Source organism: Bufo gargarizans, chromosome 5 (genome assembly GCF_014858855.1).
Source record: "Bufo gargarizans isolate SCDJY-AF-19 chromosome 5, ASM1485885v1, whole genome shotgun sequence".
In the NCBI taxonomy this organism is placed as follows: domain Eukaryota; kingdom Metazoa; phylum Chordata; class Amphibia; order Anura; family Bufonidae; genus Bufo; species Bufo gargarizans.
This window is the reverse complement of record NC_058084.1, coordinates 463888297-463912204: the sequence shown is the minus strand read 5'-3', so window position 1 is coordinate 463912204 and position 23908 is coordinate 463888297. Positions and strand designations below refer to the sequence as shown.

The 23908-nt window shown below is 46.2% G+C and overlaps 3 protein-coding genes across 9 annotated transcripts in view; 1 reads left to right on the top strand and 2 right to left on the bottom strand.

The window, feature by feature from the left end:
• The window catches only part of PEX1 (peroxisomal biogenesis factor 1), a 57105-nt gene extending 56714 nt beyond the window's left edge, over positions 1-391 (bottom strand). For all 4 annotated transcript variants that reach the window (XM_044295771.1, XM_044295774.1, XM_044295772.1 and 1 more), the window contains exon 1: positions 226-391. In XM_044295771.1, coding sequence (XP_044151706.1) covers positions 226-342 — 117 coding nt within the window. In that variant the 5' untranslated portion in view covers positions 343-391. The remainder of the gene's footprint in view (positions 1-225) is intronic.
• A 183-nt stretch (positions 392-574) lies between these two features.
• Positions 575-16609, top strand: RBM48 (RNA binding motif protein 48). 3 transcript variants are annotated; one of them, XM_044295787.1, is made up of 6 exons: positions 575-1003; positions 3535-3725; positions 3900-4045; positions 5429-5916; positions 10710-10843; positions 15509-16437. In XM_044295787.1, exons 1-5 carry the CDS (start codon positions 899-901, stop codon positions 10797-10799), a joined length of 1020 nt encoding a protein of 339 aa, XP_044151722.1. In that variant the 5' UTR covers positions 575-898; the 3' UTR covers positions 10800-10843; positions 15509-16437. The 3 variants fall into 3 exon arrangements, with proteins under 3 accessions (XP_044151722.1, XP_044151720.1, XP_044151719.1); XM_044295785.1 differs by lacking the exon at positions 15509-16437 and adding an exon at positions 16473-16609 and having other exon boundaries at positions 576-1003; XM_044295784.1 differs by lacking the exon at positions 15509-16437 and having other exon boundaries at positions 576-1003; positions 10710-10889.
• On the bottom strand, positions 11036-20797 carry EFCAB1 (EF-hand calcium binding domain 1). Of its 2 annotated transcripts, XM_044295791.1 has the most exons (6): positions 20636-20797; positions 16637-16792; positions 16454-16558; positions 15072-15223; positions 12048-12152; positions 11036-11255 (listed from the first exon to the last, which is right to left on the bottom strand). In XM_044295791.1, the coding sequence occupies exons 1-6, from the start codon at positions 20712-20714 to the stop codon at positions 11205-11207; spliced, it is 648 nt and encodes a 215-aa protein (XP_044151726.1). In that variant the 5' UTR covers positions 20715-20797; the 3' UTR covers positions 11036-11204. The 2 variants fall into 2 exon arrangements, with proteins under 2 accessions (XP_044151726.1, XP_044151725.1); XM_044295790.1 differs by having other exon boundaries at positions 16454-16792.
• Positions 20798-23908: the final 3111 nt, after the last annotated feature.

The following is a 23908-nucleotide window of genomic DNA, read 5'->3' as shown; positions in this document are numbered from 1 at the left end:
AATAACCGATGACTTCAAACAACCAGAATACCCCTTTAAGTGCTCATTTGCAGTCATTTTATCAATTAGTCACAAACCCTAGATCTACAGCTATTGCAGAACTACAACCCCCAGCAGGTCCTGACAGCAGGATGCTGGGTGTTGTCATACTGCAACAGTTGGAAACCAGAAGCACCTGGATATAAGGATGTAAGTGTGGCCCCTCCATACACGGCGGTGTCTCACCTGTTCCAGGCGCAGCTGTGCCCTGAGCTCGGGGGCCAGGCGCAGAAACGCATCCTTAGCGCCGGTTAAGGTCAGGGTGACAGCAGCAGCAGCCCCCGTGATCCCCCCTCCCAGCATTCCCCGCAGCGGCTCCGGATCACAACATCATTCCAAGTGTGCAGGGGAACACACCGCTACTGGGACACCGCATTCTATCGGGAAGGGGGGGGGGGAGGATAGCAGCTTACAGGTGTCAGACACGGGTTCTAACAGCAAATCCCGGGTGACGTCAGCCTCAATTCACTCTATTTTTAATAAGGGAATGAAACAAAATATCGCCTTGTCGTGAAATACTACTTTATTTAAATCAGTTACAACGAAAACTGGCTCCCCCTGCGATGTTCTGAATGGTGGTTGCTTCCTGTCCAATCAAATTCGTAGTTCCTATATCCGGGTGCTGTGGTCACAGGGGTTCCTAGAGAATGACTCGCATGTGACAGGAGATGTCCCCGCCTCCAAACACCACGGCGGCCATCTTTCCGAAGGCTGATAGTTCTACCACCTAAGCAAATTAGCTTCGGTAAAATGGTTCCTCGCAGACACCACAGCGATGCTGTCCTATGTACCGGTAGTCGGATGTAGTAGTAGGGAAAACGGCCTCGAGTCGTGGTTTGTTTCCCCCGGGTGAAAAGCGATGGATCCTCGTTCTCAACTAGAGGTGCATCCACACCACGAGCAGCGGAAGATCTGCGCCTCACGGGCCAAGTACCGCGATGGACGGAAGCCGAGAGCAGTCAAAGTGCGTGGAGTTATTATGAGAGCGCTAACGCTGCCACTTGTGGAAATACAATCCCCAGCATGAGACTTGTAGTCCTAGCAGTCATATAGTTGGACGTTATGCGATACTCGGGTAGTCCGTAACATACAATAAGTAAGGGATATTTGACTTTCAGGTGAAATTTATGGAAAATATAAAAAGTTCCCGCTCTAGTGATATTATATGATGAAAGTCGGGCATTTAAGTAGAAGCAGCAATGGTGATTGCCTCATCTCAAACAATTTATTGACACCAAAGCTGACCCCAGTGCTGGGTATACCGCCACAAAATGTCAGTGTCTCAGTAACTTGTCATGTGGCCTTGTCATCAATTACAGCTTGACAACGAAGCCCCGCAATGCTGAGGTACTGTTGATCAATTGTTAGGCGTCGTCTTGGTCTCATGATGAGGAGGACTGTTTAACTACCAATTCTAATTGAAATGGGAAATTTATTGGGCGATTCATGGATCAAACACCTGGTATGAGAATTTTGCCATTAAGCTCCTTGTTAGAGAACAGCAAGTTGTGCAAAAGGTACTGACACGTTGGACATGTGCATTCAAAAGTTTAGAGAAAGTCATGTTATTGTCACCTGCAAAGAGGGCATTTTAGGTTTATCCTGAAATTTCACCCACAAGCAACTTTTGTAGTGAGTAGTGTATGTGTGTTGCTTTTGGCTACCCTATAGCGCCCCTCCTGTAAGGAAGATGTCACTACATGCAGTTCATTCCCTTCAACCTTCAGCACTCCAGATGCTGTGGAACTACAACTCCCAGCATGAAAACGTACTCGGCTATTCTTGGAACTCCCATAAAATGAGGATTCTGGGAGTTGTAGTTTCAGAACAGCTGGAGCGCCGCAGGTTGCTGATCCCTGCCCTCGAGGGAAGCACAGCGATTGGAAAATTGCTTAAATAGTAATTCCTATAAATTCCTCCTTTGTGAATCACTTCTCTCATGAACAGGACCCATAACCCTTCCTGAACCTGGTATAAAGACTGGTCATCCCTGAATGCAAAGCACCAGAGCAAGTTCTAAATTGAAAAAACAGGGAATTGTGGGAGATTTCAGCTCAGAAGTCTACAATATTGTGACTACAGCTCTGGACTATATAACGGCTGTAGCTTTGGACGGATAGTGATAACTGATGTAATATACAGTATGTACAAAGTGATTCCATCAGCAGAATAAGGAGCACAGCTCTGGAGTAGTGATGAGCGAACTTCTGTTTTAAGTTCGGCGTCTAAAGTTCGGCTTCCGGTTAGCGGAGAATCCCGATATGGATTCCGAATACCGTTGTGGTCCGTGGTAGTGGAATCAATAATGGCCGATTATTGATTCCGCTACCACGGACCACAACGGAAGTCGGAATCCATATCGGGAACCATATCGGGATTCTCCGCTAACCGGAAGCCGAACTTTAGACGCCGAACTTAAAACAGAAGTTCGCTCATCACTGCTCTGGAGTATAAGGGTGCCTTCACATGTGGCAGAAAATTCTGTGACTGAAAATCAATTCCATTCACCTTAATGGGGCTTGCAGAAATTCATGTGCTTGCTGCCCTTTTCAAATGAATGGAACTGATTTTCAGTGGCAACAATTTCTGCCATGTGTGAAGGCGCCCTAATACAGGATGTAACTCCGGATAAGTAATGTATGTACATAGTGACTCCACCAGCAGAATAGTGAATGCAGCTCTGGAGTATAATACAGGATGTAACTCAGGATCAGTACAGTATAAGTAATGTAATGTATGTACACAGTGACTGCCCCAGCAGAATAGTGAGTGCAGCTCTGGAGTATAATACAGGATGTAACTCAGGATCAGTACAGTATAAGTAATGTAATGTATGTACACAGTGACTGCACCAGCAGAATAGTGAGTGCAGCTCTGGAGTATAATACAGGATGTAACTCAGGATCAGTACAGGATAAGTAATGTAATGTATGTACACAGTGACTCCACCAGCAGAATAGTGAGTGCAGCTCTGGAGTATAATACAGGATGTAACTCAGGATCAGTACAGGATAAGTAATGTATGTACACAGTGACTGCACCAGCAGAATAGTGAGTACAGTACTGGAGTATAATACAGGATGTAACTCAGGATCAGTACAGGATAAGTAATGTATGTACACAGTGACTGCACCAGCAGAATAGTGAGTGCAGCTCTGGAGTATAATACAGGATGTAACTCAGGATCAGTACAGGATAAGTAATGTATGTACACAGTGACTGCACCAGCAGAATAGTGAGTGCAGCTCTGGAGTATAATACAGGATGTAACTCAGGATCAGTACAGCACAAGTAATGTATGTACACAGTGACTGCACCAGCAGAATAGTGAGTGCAGCTCTGGGGTATAATATAGGATAAGTAAAGTATGCACACAAATTACTTTATAAGAAGATTGTTCTGTAATTATATAGACGGTGAGATGGTGACTATTGGGTTAGGTGCTGCAGCGCATGGACCAGTGTTTAGTAACTTGCTGTGACCTCTTGTCTTTAGGTTTACACCATTAATCTGGAATCTCGGTACTTGCTGGTGCAGGGGGTCCCGGCCATCGGGGTTATGAAGGAACTGATTGAGCATTTTGCTCTCTATGGAGCAATAGAAGAATACAATCCCCTGGATGAGTACCCGGCCGAGCAGTTCACAGAGGTCTATCTCATCAAATTCCAGAGGGTGCAGAGCGCACGGTGAGAGTCACAGCGCCAGGCAGCGGGTGCGCTTGGGATCGTGTGATCCATGTCCCTGGTAGAGAACTCCTCTCTACAGAGAGCTGTGGAGGACCTTCCTCCTCCCCGTGTGCTGTATGTCCCTCTGATCCCCTTGTATATTATTTCCTTGTTATTTCTCTCCTTACTTGGCAGAGTCGCCAAACGGAAATTAGATGAATGCAGTTTCTTCGGAGGTGTCCTTCATGTCTGCTATGCCCCAGAGTTCGAGAGCGTACAAGAGACCAGAGAAAAGCTTCAAGACAGAAGGCGGTATGTGGCCCGAGCAACGGCTGATAGAGGTCAGTCCTGTCCTGGCTTATTGAGGAGGTTATCCTGGAATTTAAAAAACCTGAGAAAAACGGTAGGAGGTGATATAAAATACAGGAATAACATATACTGACCCATTCAGTCCTACACCGCTACAGCACTTCTACTCCTGTCCTGGCTGCATCGGTCATGTAAAAGATTTACATGATGCATCGCTGCAGGACGGGACCAAATTTTAGAACATTCCAAACAATCCCTTTAACGTATAAGCATAAAGGACTTGTATTGTAGTTGTATTCGTGTACATAGCAGCAGTATTATAGTACTTATATTCTTGTACATAGGAGCAGTATTATAGTACTTATATTCTTGTACATAGGAGGCAGTATTATAGTAGTTATATTCTTGTACATAGGAGCAGTATTATAGTAGTAATATTCTTGTACATAGGAGGCAGTATTATAGTAGTATTATTCTTGTACATACCAGCAGTATTATAGTACTTATATTCTTGTACATAGGAGCAGTATTATAGTAGTTATATTCTTGTACATAGGAGGCAGTATTATAGTAGGTATATTCTTGTACATAGGAGGCAGTATTATAGTAGGTATATTCTTGTACATAGGAGGCAGTATTATAGTAGGTATATTCTTGTACATAGGAGGCAGTATTATAGCAGGTATATTCTTGTACATAGGAGGCAGTATTATAGCAGGTATATTCTTGTACATAGGAGGCAGTATTATAGCAGGTATATTCTTGTACATAGGAGGCAGTATTATAGCAGGTATATTCTTGTACATAGGAGGCAGTATTATAGCAGGTATATTCTTGTACATAGGAGGCAGTATTATAGCAGGTATATTCTTGTACATAGGAGGCAGTATTATAGCAGGTATATTCTTGTACATAGGAGGCAGTATTATAGCAGGTATATTCTTGTACATAGGAGGCAGTATTATAGCAGGTATATTCTTGTACATAGGAGGCAGTATTATAGCAGGTATATTCTTGTACATAGGAGGCAGTATTATAGCAGGTATATTCTTGTACATAGGAGGCAGTATTATAGCAGGTATATTCTTGTACATAGGAGGCAGTATTATAGCAGGTATATTCTTGTACATAGGAGGCAGTATTATAGTAGGTATATTCTTGTACATAGGAGGCAGTATTATAGTAGGTATATTCTTGTACATAGGAGGCAGTATTATAGTAGGTATATTCTTGTACATAGGAGGCAGTATTATAGTAGGTATATTCTTGTACATAGGAGGCAGTATTATAGTAGCTATATTCTTACCTATTCCAGTATGAAAATTGTTAAGGACAAACATTACTTGTCTCCCTTGTTAGTTGTATGTTGTGCTGTGACATCTCGAGACCCTAACATACACCTATTTTTATTAAAGACTGTCAAAGTGCAGAACAGAGAAAGGTTGTGCCTGAGAAGTCCCATTTATTGTCTGCATCTGTGGAATCAAGCTCTCCGGGCACTTCCACTTGGGGCCCCTCTCCGCAGCCTGATGACTTTTCACCCATGCTGCCGTCCATGCCCCCTGAACCTTACCAGGAATACAGATCGACTTCTCCCTCAAGCTCTTATTCCAGAAACCCGCCTTCCGGAGGCAGTGTGCATCCCCCACCCTGCTGTGGACCAGAGAGAACAGTCAATCCAGCGCACAACATTTTGAGGAGTAACCCGACCAGGTTTATGCCGAGGACTACGCAGCTGCAAGAGAGACAAAAGAGACGGGAGGCAAGCCTGGCACTTTCACTATCTCTAGCCGACTCTCCAGAGGTTGTACTAGGACCAAGATTTGCTGAACTGCCAAAATTAGACCTGGAGGACGATTCTCTGAACACATCTGCTAAATTAATAAGAGGAAAACTAAACAAGGTGCGTACATACAGGCGTTCCTGGACTGAGCACGTGATCATATGTGTTACAAGGAAATGCCAGAGGTATTCATTAGGTACTGAAAGGGGTTATTACAAGATCAAAGAAAACATGGCTGCTTTCTACCAGAAACAGCGCCACACCTGTCCATGGATTATGTGTGGCATTGAAGCTCCGCTCCACTGAAGTAAATAGAGCTGGGCTGCAATACCAGAGACAACCTATGGTCTGGCGTGGCACTGTTTTTGGAAGAAAGCATACCATATTTTGCTAACTTAGTTTAAGCCCTTTATTTCATTTCTGAAGGGATCTTATACAGGGCTCCAGATGGCGACCAAAATGGTCGCCAATGCGACTTAGAATTTACAAATGGCGACAAGACTTTTTAGTCTTGTCGCCATTTGCGACTAGACCCTCCGCGGTAGCTCTGCAGTTGAACAGCGACGGGCACAGGAGCTGATAGTTCTCTGCCCCGCCGCCGCTGCCGATGTTCTTCTCAGTCTGAGTCAGCTCCGTCACAGTACACAGACAATAGCAGAGCCGCTGGCAGCAGGGAGGGGAGGGGCTCGGGAGGAGTGTAATCTGATCCTAGAGTGGAAGCTGCTTCTGCCAGCCCCTCCCCTCCCCGCCCACCAACCAATCAGAGCTGGAGGGTCACAGCACACAATAGCAGAGCTGCTGGCAGCAGGGAGGGGAGGGGCTCGGGAGGAGTGTAATCTGATCCTAGAGTGGAAGCTGCTTCTGCCAGCCCCTCCCCTCCATGCCCACCAACCAATCAGAGCTGGAGGGTCACAGCACACAATAGCAGAGCCGCTGGCAGCAGGGAGGGGAGGGGCTCGGGAGGAGTGTAATCTGATCCTAGAGTGGAAGCTGCTTCTGCCAGCCCCACCCTCCCCGCCCACCAACCAATCAGAGCTGAGGCAAGGCAAGCACTAGCAGCTTTGCGTCTGAGTCACTGACACAAGTGCAGGGAGTCGAGAAAGAATCGAATGAGTCTCAGGTTAAAAGAATCTAAAGATCCGACTTAGTGACTCATTTGATTCTTTCTTAGACTCCCTGTACAGTGCTCCCCCCCCCCCCCCCAACACCCCAGTATAAGAAACATTGGTGGCTCAGTGGGAAGTGCCAATGAGGGTTAAAAAAATAATGTAAAAAAATTAACTTGCCTCCTCCAGTTGATCGCGTAGCTGCCGGTCTCCTGTTCTTTCTTCGGGACCTGTGGTGACGTCACTGAGCTCATCACATGGTGCATTACTATGGTGATGTATCATGTGATGAGCACAGTGATGTCACCACAGGTCCTTTGACAGGTCCTGAAGAAAGAACAGGAGACGATCAATTGGAGGAGGTGAGTTAATTATTATTATTTTTTTTAACCCTCATTGGCACTGCCCACTGCGCCACCAATGTTCATTATATTGAGGGGGGGCACACTGCGCCACCAATGTTTATTATACTGGGGTGTTGGGGGGATGCGCACTGCGCCACCAATGTTTATTATATTGAGGGGGGGGGCACACTGCGCCACCAATGTTTATTATACTGGGGTGTTGGGGGGATGCGCACTGCGCCACCAATGTTTATTATATTGAGGGGGGGGGCACACTGCGCCACCAATGTTTATTATACTGGGGTGTTGGGGGGGGGTGCGCACTGCGCCACCAATGTTTATTATACTGGGGTGTTGGGGGGGGTGCGCACTGCGCCACCAATGTTTATTGTATTGAGGGGGGCACACTGCGCCACCAATGTTTATTATACTGGGGTGTTGGGGGGGGGTGCGCACTGCGCCACCAATGTTTATTATACTGGGGTGTTGGGGGGGTGCGCACTGCGCCACCAATGTTTATTGTATTGAGGGGGGCACACTGCGCCACCAATGTTTATTATACTGGGGTGTTGGGGGGGGTGCGCACTGCGCCACCAATGTTTATTATACTGGGGTGTTGGGGGGGGTGCGCACTGCGCCACCAATGTTTATTGTATTGAGGGGGGCACACTGCGCCACCAATGTTTATTATACTGGGGTGTTGGGGGGTGCGCACTGCGCCACCAATGTTTATTGTATTGAGGGGGGCACACTGCGCCACCAATGTTTATTATACTGGGGTGTTGGGGGCGCACTGCGCCACCAATGTTTCTTATATTGGGGGGGCGCACTGCCCCACCAATGTTTATCATACTGGGGTGTTGGGGGGACGCACTGCGCCACCAATGTTTATTATATGGGGGGGGGCACACTGCGCCACCAATGTTTATCATACTGGGGTGTTGGGGGGACGCACTGCGCCACCAATGTTTATTATATGGGGGGGGGGGCACACTGCGCCACCAATGTTTATAATACTGGGGTGTTGGGGGGGGGGGGGCACACTGCGCCACCAATGTTTATCATACTGGGGTGTTGGGGGGGGGGGGGGCGCACTGCGCCACCAATGTTTATCATACTGGGGTGTTGGGGGGGGGGGCGCACTGCGCCACCAATGTTTATTATATTGACCTTCTACTATGCATTCTGTATTAAAGAATGCTATTATTTTCCCTTATAACCATGTTATAAGGGAAAATAATAGTGAATAGACTGTCACCTAGCAACCATGAGTTGCGGATGCTTGCGATTTTCACGCAGCCCCATTAGCTTCTATGGGGCCTGCGTTGCGTGAAAAACGCACAACATAGAGCATGCTGCGATTTTCACGCAACGCACAAGTGATGTGTGAAAATCACCGCTCATGTGCACAGCCCCATAGAAGTGAATGGGTCAGGATTTGGTGCGGGTGCATTCCGGTATTTTGAATGTCAGATCCGGCACTAATACATTCCTATGGGAAAAAATGCTGGATCCGGCGTTCAGGCAAATCTTCAGTTTTTTTCGCCAGAGATAAAACCGTAGCATGCTGCGGTTTTATCTTTTGCCTGATCAGTCAAAATGACTGAACTGAAGACATCCTGATGCATCCTGAACGGATTACTCTCCATTCAGAATCCATGGGGATATAACTGATCAGTTCTTTTCTGGTATAGAGCCCCTAGGACGGAACTCTATGCCGGAAAAGAAAAACGCAAGTGTGAAAGTACCCTAAAATATTGAGTTTAAATCCCCCCTTTCCCAATTTTACATATAAAATAAATAAACAATAAATAAATAAACATATTACATAGCGCTGTCCAAACTATTAAATTATTAAAAAATATCTCCTATGCGGTGAGCATTCGCCATTTTTTAGTCACCTTGTCACCCCAAAAAATAGGATAGGACTGTTCTATTATGGGCCGAATGTTTCATAAAATGCGAAATGCATGCGGCTTTTTTTGGTGGTTTTTTTTTTTGCGCGGTATTGAGTATCGCAATACTTTTTTATGGTGACGAAAGCTAATCAAAATTTTGGTATCAAAACAACCCTATGCCGATCTGATCGGCGTAGCGTTGTCACGATACCAAAATTTTGATTCGGTTTTGATTTGGCTCCTACATTTTTTCAGTTCAGGAGCCAATGGCTACTAGGTATTTTTTTTAGTCTGGAGCACTGTTATAGTATACACATATTTGGAAATAAGTTTATTAAGAATGTAGAGAGATATTGGGCCCCATGCCTGAGGCTGCTGAACTGAGAGAACCTGATGATGTCCCACTGTGATTTTATCAGACCTCTAAATCTTCATCGGACCTCAGATCAGACAAAAAAAAATATACAACTTGCCACCACACAGGAGACCACTCTTCCACATAGTGCGCACTACATCCTGATGCTGTACTCTTTGAGCACCTGGAGAAGACCAGGGAATGGTGAGTAAATCCAGCAACGGGAAGCGGTAATTAGTATTCGCTTTATAAGACACACTGTCATTTTCTTTTCCCCCCACTTTGGGGGGGGGGGGGCTAGTTATGAAAAATACAGTATTTCTTACACATAGACACACTTTTTTGCCTCTTGAGCCAGATTGGATGTAGATATTGGTGAATATGGTGAATTGAATCAAGACTGGCGTTCCCGTAGGCCACTCTTGATCTGTGCGCTGGAGTCAGATGTGCCTAGCATATTATAGTAAGAGGTGCATCTCTTTCACTCTCTGCACCAGAGACTCAAATCTATCGGTGCAGTAACTTACACCAGTTTCTGGCACAAGTTATAGTAAATCCAGAACGCTGCACTAAGCCCCAAACCTCCCGCTGAGCACCTTTTTCTCCACTTTAGAAAATTGCAAACTATGATGCAAATATGGGGTACGCCATAGTGTGTGACATTTTAACGCCACAATAGTTTATAATTGTCCTCCAATCATATGTTGTCTTCGGAATCTCTCCAGCAGTGCAGTCTCAGGCTTAAGGCCTTCCGATCTGGGCGATTATCTTAAGTCTAAAGGTGGTTTTAGGAATCTGTTCTGGAAGGTCTCTCATAAAATCTTTGTCAAATCCTAATACGATCATTAGCAAACCATAACTAAGGCTACTTTCACACTCGCATTTGGTGTGGATCCGTCATGGATCTGCACAGACAGATCCGCACCGATAATACAACCGCATGCATCTGTTCAGAACGGATCTGTTAGTATTATCTTTAACATAGCCAAGACGGATCCGTTTTGAACACCATTGAAAGTGAATGGCGGACGGATCCGTTTTCTATAGTGCCATATTGTCACTGAAAACTGATCCGTCCCCATTGACTTACATTGGGTGCCAGGACGGCATTTGACCCTAACTGATCGTACATATATCACCTATGATTGGAAACACTCCGTACCAGTGGATTTTGTATAGATAATTGATTTTATTTATTTTTTATCTACAGGTTTCTGAATTCTTTCCACTAACCGCACCAGAGGACAAGGCTGTGGACACTCAATCTGCACCTCCAGTAAAACAGAGAAGAAGAATATGACCCTTGGAGGGAAGAACGTGGGAAAAAAACTTTTGTATATTTGAGTAAGCGAACAGTCAAGAATAAATCATTTTATGGTAGATTATAGGACATGTGGTGCCTGGGTTGTTGTATTCATGTAGTGCAGGGTTCAGTGTCACCAGCCACAGAAATTAACATGGACTGGTTGGTCCTTTCAACCACAGAGTCCGGTGTAGACCTTCATACCCAGCCTTGTGTAGCTGATGTCAGCAGAAAAGCTATAGCGGGGTATATATACTGTAGTACTCGCTCTGTCGTATTATGCAGACTGGGGTAGAACCCCCACTCTCCCCGATTTGCAGATATATTCTCATTAAAATCCTGTTTCTTGCTTTAGTCTTGAAGCAAATCCAAATCCCTCTCCTGCCTGTGCAATGTTCATGCCTATAGGTCATTGGGCTCTGAAAATGCTTGACTCTCAAATGCCATGATGCTCTGCGAAAAGAAAATACAGGTTATTACTTACAGTATGACAACAATCTGCATACTAACCTGCAAGCACCAGATTATTGCAGAGCATTAAAGGGTTATCTAAGTGATGACCTATAATCAATATACGTTCCCCAAAAATACAATTTGCCCCTTAAAAAAACAAGCCCTCATAGGGTTACAGCGATAGTCGTACTTAAAAGGGGTTATCTGGGTATTACTATAGATGACCTATCCTCTAGATAGGTCATCATTATTAGATCGGTGGGGGTTACAACAACCGAGACCCCCACCGATCCGCTGTTAGTCTGGTGCTCCGTGAGCGGCACGTCCTCTTCTTAGGCCATGTGACATCACCGTACATTGTTATGTCATGAACTAAGTGTACCTTGTGAGATAAAATAATACGTAACCGTAAATTGGTCACATGGCCTAGTTGCTGCTCAGCCTCAGTCAATGGGGCTCAGCTGCAATACCAAACACAGCCACTATACAATGTACGGCGCTGTCCTTGGAAAGCTGCCGGAAGGCGGCTGCTCTCACCAAAGCTTCGGTAGGCACAGTGGCTCCCTAAAAACGGCTGATCGGCGGTTGCGCCTGAGGATAGGTCATAATTATCAATTTATTTTTTTTAATCTATTTTTTGAGGGAGGCAAAATTGCCCAGTCCTACAATGTACCATGCTTTTCTATTGCGTAAGTTTTAGAAAACTGTCCCCCAATGTATAATACATTACGATCATACGCTCAGGTGCATGGGGCTGGACTCTAGCTGAAAACATATCGTGCACCTTCTCACCTTACTGTCTGGCAAACAAGGGCCAAATGCCTCCAGTAAGAGGTTTTCTTCTCTGACCGCTTTCTCAAAATCCAAAAAGGACAGCTTGCTGTCATGGTCATGATCCTGTGGAGGAAAGCAGAGCACACGCGTGTTATGTACTTGACTACATGGTCAGAACATGAGAAATGCTCCAGGGCTGGAATTCTGTACTCTATGTTTACACACATTCCCACTGCACGGCCATCAGCGATCGGTGGAGGGTCAGAAATACAGAACCCCCAACAATCCTAAAGAAACTCACAACAAAATCGTGCAAGTGAAGATTACCCATTCGGCATAAAGAGCTGATAGAAGCGATCTGCCTGTGTGAGCCTCAACAGCATCTCTACCAGCACACTGACGGATTTGAGCCATCTTTGTGCTACATGGATGTACAGTCATCTGAATGGTGCCATGTAATACTATATTTCCACTGCTGTCTATCCGCAGCTTCCCATGGCAAAATTAAAGGGATTGCGTCCCTTCAGCAAGTGGCATTTATCATGTCGAGAAAGTTACGGTAACACAAGGCACTTACTAATGTATTGTGATTGTCCATATTGCCACCTTTGCTGTCCGGATTCATTTTTTCATCACATTATACACTGCTCGTTTCCATGGTTACGACAAGGGATGAGCGAATCGACTTCAGATGGAACATCTGAAGTCGATTCGCATAATACTTTGTTTGAATACTGTACAAAGCAGAAGGTACGGACAGTATTAGAATGTATTGGCTCCGATGTTATTACTTCAAAGTCTTGCGAAACTTCGCATAATAACTTCATAAATTAATTACTACTGTAAAAAACAATTTTCTGAACTCAGTTTCTGTTCCAAGTGGTACCTTGGAACGAAAGCAGAGTTCGGGAAGTTTTTTTGACAATAGTAATTCATTTATGAAGTTATAATGCGAAGTCTCGCGAGACTTCGAAGTAATAACTTCGGCTCATCAGAGCCAATACATTCTAATACTGTACAGAGCGCTCTTTCCGTACAGTATTCAAACAAAGTATTAGGCAAATCGACTTTGGATGTTTCATCTGGAGTCGATTCGCTCATCCTTAGTTACGACCACCCTGCAATCGATCAATGGTGGTCGTGCTTGCACAGTATAGGAAAAAGCACCAGCCTATGCGTGCTCCCGGCCACCCGTTTAACTTTGCTAGGATTGAGATTTTGGCTGAGCAGCTGGGGCCATATTCTGATGAGTCAACCCTTTTAATAGAACAATGGATTTAGCAAAACTAGGAAAGTTGAGGGGTACGTGATTTGCATTAAGAGGTTGTGTGGACTGGAGCAGGTTCATGTGCTCAGCTCGCTCTATATACGGCAGGTGTCGGCTGCATTATAGAGCGGACACCTGCCAGCTGTGACTGGGAACGGAGATGACTCTGATCCTGGTCATGTAACCACACTGTCAATAGCAAGCACGGCATCTGTAGCATTAGAACGGTGCAGGAATTACAACAGTTTGCATATGTGCCTCCCACTTGTTGAGGGACCAAAAGTGATGGGACAGAATAATAATCATAAATCAAACTTTCACTTTTTAATACTTTGTTGCAAATCCTTTGCAGTCAATTACAGCCTGAAGTCTGGAACGCATAAACATCACCAGACGCTGGGTTTCATCCCTGGTGATGCTCTGCCAGGCCTCTACTGCAACGGTCTTCAGTTCCTGCTTGTTCTTGGGGCATTTTCAGTTTTGTCTTCAGCAAGTGAAATGCTCAATCGGATTCGGGTCCGGTGATTGACTTGGTCATTGCATAACGTTCCACTTCATTCCCTTAAAAAACACTTTGGTTGCTTTTGCAGTATGCTTTGGGTCATTGTCCATCTGCATTGTGAAGCGCCGTCCAATGAGTTCTGAAGCATTTGGCTGAATAGGAGCAGATAATATTGCCCGAAACACTTCAGAATTCATCCTGCTGCTTTTGTCAGCAGTCACATCATCAATAAATACAAAAGAACCAGCTCCATTGGCAGCCATAGATGCCCACGCCATGACACTACCACCACCATGCTTCACTGATGAGGTGGTATGCTTAGGATCATGAGCAGTTCCTTTCCTTCTCCATACTCTTCTCTTCCCATCACTCTGATACAAGTTGATCTTGGTCTCATCAGTCCATAGGATGTTGTTCCAGAACTGTGAAGGCTTTTTTAGATGTCGTTTGGCAAACTCTAATCTGGCCTTCCTGTTTTTGAGGCTCACCAATGGTTTACATCTTGTGGTGAACCCTCTGTATTCACTCGGGTGAAGTCTTCTCTTGATTGTTGACTTTGACACACATACACCTACCTCCTGGAGAGTGTTCTTGATCTGGCCAACTGTTGTGAACGGTGTTTTCTTCACCAGGGAAAGAATTCTTCGGTCATCCACCACAGTTGTTTTCCGTGGTCTTCCGGGTCTTTTGGTGTTGCTGAGCTCACCGGTGCGTTCCTTCTTTTTAAGAATGTTCCAAACACTTGTTTTGACCGCGCCTAATGTTTTTGCTATTTCTCTGATGGGTTTGTTTTTAAGCCTAATGATGGCTTGCTTCACTGATAGTGACAGGTCTTTGGATCTCATCTTGAGAGTTGACGGCAACAGATTCCAAATGCAAATAGCAGACTGGAAATGAACTCTGGACCTTTTATCTGCTCATTGTAATTGGGATAATGAGGGAATCACACACACCGGGCCATGGAACAGCTGAGAAGCCAATTGTCCCATTACTTTTGGTTCCTTAACAAGTAGGAGGCACAGATGCAAATTGTGGTAATTCCTGCACCGTTCACCTGATTTGGATGTAAATTCCCTCAAATTAAAGCTGACAGTCTGCAGGTAACGCACATCTTGTTCATTTCATTTCAAATCCCTTGTGGTGGTGTATAGAGCCAAAAATGTTAGAATTGTGTTGATGTCCCAATATTTATGGACCTGACTGTAATTCCCAGGTTAGTAAAGATAGACAGGGAGAACTGTAATCAAGACTGATACATATAAAACTTCCATACCATCTTCTTCAGTGTAATTTCTACCAGGTCCTTTATGCCCTCATCTGGGTCTTCCTCCGTCGGCTGCTTGAGTAGACTGTTCTTCAACATGTGGAACATCTCTTCTCTGGAGATGAAGCCGTCACTGTTCAGATCATAGACCTCGAAGCAATCTGCAGCAAAAAATAATGGGGGGGGGGGGGGATTTATCAAACTGGTGTAAAGTAGAACTGGCTTAGTTGCCCCTAGCAACCAATCAGATTCTACCTTTCATTTTCCAATAGAGCTGAGAAAAATGAAAGGCGGAATCTGATTGGTAGTTATGGGCAACTAAGCCAGTTCTACTTTACACCAGTTTGATAAATCTCCCCCTATGTTCAGGCGAGATGAGCGCACACTATTATACAGAAAGGGGTTTGTGAGATCAGAAATGAAATGGCTCCGCTCTCACTCTGCAGTGTGTCTGGTGTACAAGGATATGGGGCTGAGCTGCAATACCATACACAGCCTGCGGACGACGGAGGCGCTGCTTCTGCTCCTGTACATCCCGAGCAAACAACGTGATCTGACAGATGGAGCGGATGTTGAAGGACTGCTGACGTCCACTGAATGTAATCAGTGAACGCTGAAGGGAAATGGAAAACTTGCTCAGCTGCAGGAGGATTGTCTAGACTGGATGCAAGTGTAGCAAAACCCCAGCTGTGTTGAAGTATCAGATCTGTATATATCACAAAAATGTTTCCATTCACTGACCGTAAGCACAGCACACAGGAATTACATTATGATCAAGTATGGCTGTTTCCCGCAGTCCCAAAAAGTTTGATTGGAGTGGCAGTGGTCATGCTCAGTTGGGTTCCTGGAGGTGAAGGTGATGTACTGGGGTCCCTCAATCTATCAATGACTGAAGGTCTGTTGGACCCCAACCTGATATTTATCACCTATCCAAGTGGATAGGTGATACATGTTTTTGGCTGGAGCACCCCTTTAAATACGGGTACAGTGAATCACTGAGGAAAGCTGGGTGATGGCTTCATAGGGCTTGTATTGCAGCTTAACCACTTCACTTGAATGGGGCTGGCAATACCAGACACAGCCCGCCGATGAGACGAGGAAAAAGCCTGGGATTTTTTCCTCCAATTTCAGACAATCCCTTTAATGGCAACTTAGAAAAACAGGTAAGTTCTCCTTTAAAGGGGATGTCAGTGATAAGACAAAAGGTCTGATGTGTTTTGGAAACAGCGCCACCCTTACCCGGGGCCGTGTGTGGTATTGCAGCCCAGACCGGCCATAACGGACACAACCTATGAAATAGGAGTGGCGCTGTTTCTGGGAAACAGGAAAACTTTTTTCTAATCTTAAACACTCCCTTTAAATTCTCGTACAGTTTTATACCTGTTACTTACATTTAATCTTTTCATCCAGCGTTCCACGGAGAAATACAGACAAGCCTTCGATCCACTCGCTCACGCTGATGTAGCTGTCGTTGTCCTTGTCGAATCCGCGGAAGACTGGTGATAGAAGCACAGCGGTTACTATGCAGAGTGCCACGTGCGTGCCCATACTGCTGCTGACCGAGGCGCACTCACCCCTGTCCATGATCATGTCGTCCGTCATGGTGAAGGTGTTATGCAGGATGTTCCTGAACGTGTTCCTGTCGATGCCTCCTCTGGTGTTTGGATCTATAGGACGCCTGACTATCGTGTTGTACAGCCGTATGAGACATTCCACTTCATGCTTAGTGACTGCAAGAATCACACCACAACTCCTGATTAAACTTAGAAATAAAGCTTAAAGGGGTTGTCCCACAAAAAATATTCTACAGTTATGATACCAGCACCTGGATCTGAATAAGTTTGTAATTGTATGTCATCAAAAATGTAGCACAGCAACTGAGCTATTAAATAAAATGTATCTGTACAGCGCCACCTGCTGTTTGTTTTTGTTTTTTTATTTCTTTGTCCTGCTCACTCAGAAGGCCGCACATGCTCAGTTTCATCCTTCAACTGCCTCCTGAACTGTGATAGGAAGAGCATGGACACACCCCCTGAGCTGTGATAGGAAGAGCATGGGCACGCCCCCTGAGCTGTGATAGGAAGAGCATGGGCACGCCCCCTGAGCTGTGATAGGAAGAGCATGGGCACGCCCCCTGAGCTGTGATAGGAAGAGCATGGGCACGCCCCCTGAGCTGTGATAGGAAGAGCATGGGCACGCCCCCTGAGCTGTGATAGGAAGAGCATGGACACGCCCCCTGAGCTGTGATAGGAAGAGCATGGACACGCCCCCTGAGCTGTGATAGGAAGAGCATGGACACGCCCCCTGAGCTGTGATAGGAAGAGCATGGACACGCCCCCTGAGCTGTGATAGGAAGAGCATGGACACGCCCCCTGAGCTGTGATGGGAAAAGCATGGACACGCCCCCTGAGCTGTGATAGGGAGAGCATGGACACGCCCCCTGAGCTGCCAGCTTGATATAGATCTAGCAGAGCAATAAATGGGGAGGTCTCTGGACCCATGTGAGGTACAGGGCTGGTTCTAGCTTTGTTAGAAAGATTATTATGTATTATATGATGTCTGATTTTAGTTTTTTACATTAGTCATGGGATAAGCCCGTTAAAAAAAAAAGTGACTGCTGGTTGAAGAAAAAAATAAAAATCACGTTAAAGGGGTTTCCAGGCTCCTGATATTGATGACCTATACTTAGGATACATCATCAATATCAGAAAACTATACAATCCCTTTAACTGGGAAAGGAACAGAACGTTTACCAGGTGCCTTCCTTTCCATCTTTTCAGCTGCAGATCCGCCAATTCCTCAGCTCCTCTCCTGCCATCCAAGATGGCCGCACCGCTACCATTTCCTGCTGACAAAGCCTTGCCCTTGGAAAATCCGAGAGCAGCAGGAAGTGTCCTGAACTACCAAATGCACAATGTACGCCGGGTAGTCTGAGAAGCGGTGCTGCCATCTTAGATGGCAGAAGAAGAGCTGAGGAATCAGCAGATCTGCCCCTGAAAAGGGGAGCGCCAGGAAAGTGTTCTTGTTCGTTCTGCAGTTTACTGGCGGAACAGCCCCTGTCCACTGCAGGACCCTTACGGCTGTTTCACGTTCAAGGTGTGAGCGTGATTCTCCATTCTGACGCGGAACATGATTCCCGCACTGCCCACGCTCCTGTGAAACAGCCCTTAGAAGAAGACTGAAGAGGTTTATCGCTGCTTCTGTCTTCTGTTCTGCAGGGTACACAGTGGTCAATGAGGGCAGAGGAAGAAGCAATGCAGCTGCTGCAACTGGACCTGATAAACATGAGTATCGACTGGGTGCTGTCTGGCCTAGCAGAGCTGCTGGATCTTAGCACACCCAAATCAGCGCTGCTGATTATCTGTCCCCAGTTCTCAGCTGGTGGCTCCTACTGCTACATTACAATGGAAAAAAGCAAAATAAATATATAAAGGGTGAATGTGATGTAATATATACTGTACACAAATATAAGTAAACAGTAATATACAAATGAAAAAACACAACCAAAACAATTCAGCACAATAGCCCCCCCGCACTGCGCAGATTATGCATCAAAATAAAATAGGTAACCGACTGTAATGTTTTACTTTTGCAAGTATAAAAAAACCCCACAAATATAAATGGTAAACAGCAAAACATTATTTTGGTTGCCTAGAATAATTCCTTTTTGTTCAGAAAGGGTAACATATTTATAAACTGACTGCAGGGGGGGCTTTCGCTGCTGGGACCCCTAGTGACCAGCTGGAGCCTGTGGGGGAACCAGGCAGTAAGTGTTCATTGAGACCAATGGACTGTCAGTGTAATGTCCCCGATCCTTCGCAGGAGGGATGTTTTTAGCTGCTCTCACTGCCAGATGAGGGTCCTGAGCATGGAATGCCCCTTCTTTTAAAGGGCCTCTGTCAGCAGATCTGTACCTATGACACTGGCTGACCTGTTACATGTGCGCTTGGCAGCTGAAGGCATCTGTGTTGGTCCCATGTTTATATGTGTCCGCACTGCTGAGAAAAATTATTATATGCAAATGAGCCTCTAGGAGCAACGGGGGCGTTACCATTACACCTAGAGGCTCTGCTCAGCCCTGTGCACTTTGATTGATAGGGCCAGGCTGTGAAAATGTCATCACTAGAGATGTGCGAATCGTACAGTACTAGAACGAAGTTTTATGCGAATCGACTTCAGATGTTTAATCCGAAGTCGATTCGCTCATCCCTAGTCATCACTGTCTGGTCCTGTCAATCAAAGTGCAAGGGGTGCGGCAGTTGCAGAGAGAGCAGAGCCTCTAGGTCTAAGGGCTCATGCACATGACTGTATGTATTTTGTGGTCTGCAAAACACAGATCAGAAAAAAAACAAAAAAACGCATGACATCCGTGTGACTACATCTGTATTTTTTCTGCATACAGGCCGCAAAAAAACCTGAATGGACAGATAAAAAATACGTTTGTGTACATGAGCCCTAACAGTAACGCCCCCGTTGCTCCTAGAGGCTCATTTGCATATATTAAAACATCATTTTTCTCAGCAATGCGGGCACATAGGAACATGGGGCCAACACAGACGCCTTCAGCTGCCAAGCGCACATGTAACAGGTCAGCCAGTGTCATAGGCACAAAACTGCTGACAGATGCCCTGTAACCAGAATTCCCTAACATCCAGACAGCTAAACCCGACCTACGGGTGTACTCCAGCTACGAATATTTCAGATTTCTGCGGCAGATCTGCTCATGGATTAGCCCCCTTGGGCCATGTTCACATGGAGTTTACTTGACATGGATTCTGGCTCCGATTCCGCACACAAAAAAATGCCCCATAAATCCAATTAATCTCCTCTGAATTAAATGGAGGAAGGTCTAGTTAATTCATATTTCACTTATTTTTTTCTGCCGTGAAGAGAAGAAGTTCTGTGTCCGTTCTTTATCCACAGTTTATTTCAAAATGGGCAGGATGAACAGCCATGTCAAAACTGCATCGAAAACACGTGAAAAACGCATTGCAATAAAACCGCGTCCTAAACAACCACCAGGAATCCTGAAGCAGATTCTGCATCAGGATTTTTTCCGCATGGAAAACACTCTTGTGTGAATACACCCATTCAGTGGGGCTAATCCCTAACCCGTCGCAGTTTCCGTTTCTTTAAGGACGCGTTTACATGGCAGGATCCTCATGCAGATTTTGGCACGTAACAGTGCGGTGGATCCCCGGCAACATCCGCGTCACACAGACCGTTTTTACTGAAGATTCACTGGCATTTTGGGCAAAATCCGGTGGATTTTTGGTGAACCTACCCCTTATACTTCTCACAGCTGTGAGTTCGCTACAGTTGTATCCAGTCCAGGCAATCCTGGGAGAGCTGTGCTGCTCCTGTACCGAGCTCAGGACTGTATACAATGAACACAACTGCAGCGAACCCTCAGCTGTGGGGATCCACAGACACCAGGACTGGAAAGGCACTCCGGCCTGATGAACTACAACTCTCAGCATGCTAGATCTACTAAAGTATACCTGCTGCTGAGGAACTACAACTCTCAGCATTTGTGCCTTTCCCCTACAGTACTTCTACCGTGGAATACCTACAGTGTCGGGCGCTCTTGCTCAGCGTCTCGGCCAGCTTCTGCAGGTTCTTGCGGTTCATGGCAGCCACCTGCTGGGACATGGTGCGGTCTGCTGGGTCTCGTAGTCCGTGGTCCTTACTCGGGACTCCTCAGCAACACTTCTCGCACCACAACAAGCGTAGCCATGGTGACAACCCGAGCCAATCGGCTTCTGCGTTGTGGTAACGTCATCACGCCTGCGCCACTTACCTCATTGGTCGTTCCTGCTGTAGTATGGATACCACGTGACTATATATAAAGCTCTTGCCAGCTACAGAATTATTCATATCTACCGGCATCCGCATGCACAGACAGATACTACCAATAGGGTTTATAATGAGAGGATGTATCAACAGCCAGCTACAGCTAGTGACCCCCATAACACCGCCAGCTACAGCTAGTGACCCCCCCATAACACCGCCAGCTACAGCTAGTGACCCCCATAACACCGCCAGCTACAGCTAGTGACCCCCCCCATAACACAGCCAGCTACAGCTAGTGACCCCCCCCATAACACAGCCATCTACAGCTAGTGACCCCCCCCATAACACAGCCATCTACAGCTAGTGACCCCCCCACAACACAGCCATCTACAGCTAGTGACCCCCCCACAACACAGCCATCTACAGCTAGTGACCCCCCCACAACACAGCCATCTACAGCTAGTGACCCCCCCACAACACAGCCATCTACAGCTAGTGACCCCCCATAACACAGCCATCTACAGCTAGTGACCCCCCATAACACCGCCAGCTGCAGCTAGTGACCCCAGAACACCGCCATCTACAGCTAGTGACCCACACAACACCGCCAGCTGCAGCTAGTGACCCCCACAACATCGCCAGCTGCAGCTAGTGACCCCCATAACACAGCCATCTACAGCTAGTGACCCCCCCACAACACAGCCATCTACAGCTAGTGACCCCCCCACAACACAGCCATCTACAGCTAGTGACCCCCCATAACACAGCCATCTACAGCTAGTGACCCACACAACACCGCCAGCTGCAGCTAGTGACCCCAGAACACCGCCATCTACAGCTAGTGACCCACACAACACCGCCAGCTGCAGCTAGTGACCCCCACAACACAGCCATCTACAGCTAGTGACCCCCCCACAACACAGCCATCTACAGCTAGTGACCCCCCCACAACACAGCCATCTACAGCTAGTGACCCCCCCACAACACAGCCATCTACAGCTAGTGACCCCCCATAACACAGCCATCTACAGCTAGTGACCCACACAACACCGCCAGCTGCAGCTAGTGACCCCCACAACACCGCCAGCTGCAGCTAGTGACCGCCACAACACCGCCAGCTACAGCTAGTGACCGCCACAACACCGCCAGCTACAGCTAGTGACCGCCACAACACCGCCAGCTACAGCTAGTGACCGCCACAACACCGCCAGCTACAGCTAGTGACCCCCAGAACACAGCCAGCTACAGCTAGTGACCCCCAGAACACAGCCAGCTACAGCTAGTGACCCCCAGAACACAGCCAGCTACAGCTAGTGACCCCCAGAACACAGCCAGCTACAGCTAGTGACCCCCAGAACACAGCCATCTACAGCTAGTGACCCCAGAACACCGCCAGCTACAGCTAGTGACCCCCATAACACCGCCAGCTGCAGCTAGTGACCCCCCCATAACACCGCCAGCTACAGCTAGTGACCCCCCATAACACCGCCAGCTACAGCTAGTGACCCCCATAACACTGCCAGCTACAGCTAGTGTTCTGGTTCTGACAAAGCTGCCAGTTTGATTTGATGTACTGCTCCAAATTAATTAAGATACGTGCACGGAGAGATCAGACAGACAACTCACTACATGGAGTTAATCAGTATCTCTGGTTTATTTCTGAAAACAACATGGGTTTCATGAGAGGAGGGAGTGGGAGGGGGGTGAAAGATAAAGTATATATTTTCTATTGGCTATGAACTCTCTACTTTTCTGTAACCTTGACGGCCAGAGGAAATTCCTTCTCCCTCCCCCCTGGGTGAAACCGTTACTTCTTTCTTTGTAGCTGCTTGCTTGAGCTGAACAGAAACCACAAAGAAACACATGATAAAAACACAAAGTAAGATTCTAGTTTATAGGTGTAGGCTGAATGCCTGGCCACCATCTTAGCTCAACAAGCAAGTATCCATTTTGTATCAATAGTCCATAACAGTCCCCCCTTGGAGACTTGATTGTAGACTTTCCCTTCGCCTAGCGAATCCCCTGGGCATACCATTCGTATCCTCTTCACCCGCAGTGGCGACAACCTACCCCTTATAGGTAGGCTCCCGGTTGCTCGGACTTGTGGTAATACCCTGGGATTCATCTCACCCTATCTCAGCCAGGCATCATTGTGAGGAGGGGGAGCTGTGTTGAACGATGTTTCCTTCTGTCCTTCCTCATCGTAGAGGAGCATAATAGGTCGTTCATCAGTTTTCTTCATTCTTTTTGAAAAGCGGGTCACACAAATAAGAACGAGCTTAATCACTACATATATCACCAATATTATTAGGGCTACCTGCAATATTACCTGGACAATTCCCATGAGCCAACCCCCAATACCTTTGAACCAGTTATTGGGGTTAAGGGAAGAGAAGGTATCAGACCACCATGTATCTTTACCAGCTTTATGTGCGTCCAGCCATTTATCCCTTAAATCCGCCCTCTTCTCTATACCCACCTTAACTTGCAAATTACCCTGCGGGTCTATGTAATGGCAACAAGAGGGTCCCACAACCTGGCACATACCTCCATCTTTAGCTGTAACATAATCTAGAACTAATGTGTGTTGGTTGGTGACAATGATTAACTGGTTTTGCACAATGTTTGAGGTATTCATAAGTCTCATCACTTCCCATATTTGGTCATCCAGGTAGTCTGTTGCTACTACCAGATGATCCCACATCTGCGCTATCATGGGATATATGAAGATGGAACTAACAATTTTGTTGGTAATGCTCATCTCTACTACATGTGGCTTGCCATTTGGTCTGGGTGTGTTATCTTTGGCCCTACGATTCAAGGTGTGTTTAGGTACTGCATTTATGCCAATTTCAGAGTGTGGTACTATAAAGGTAGCAGGAGTAAGCCTGGCGATGGTGCACAGTCCTGTGACATTCTCGGATAACCATTTGTACACTTTGTGTCCACAAACTAAGTATATATCTTCTGGAACTTCTGTGCTATTGAATAATCGGGTAATTAGTTTGGCTAATTGTATCCCTTTCACCAACTCATATCCTTTTGACTGACTT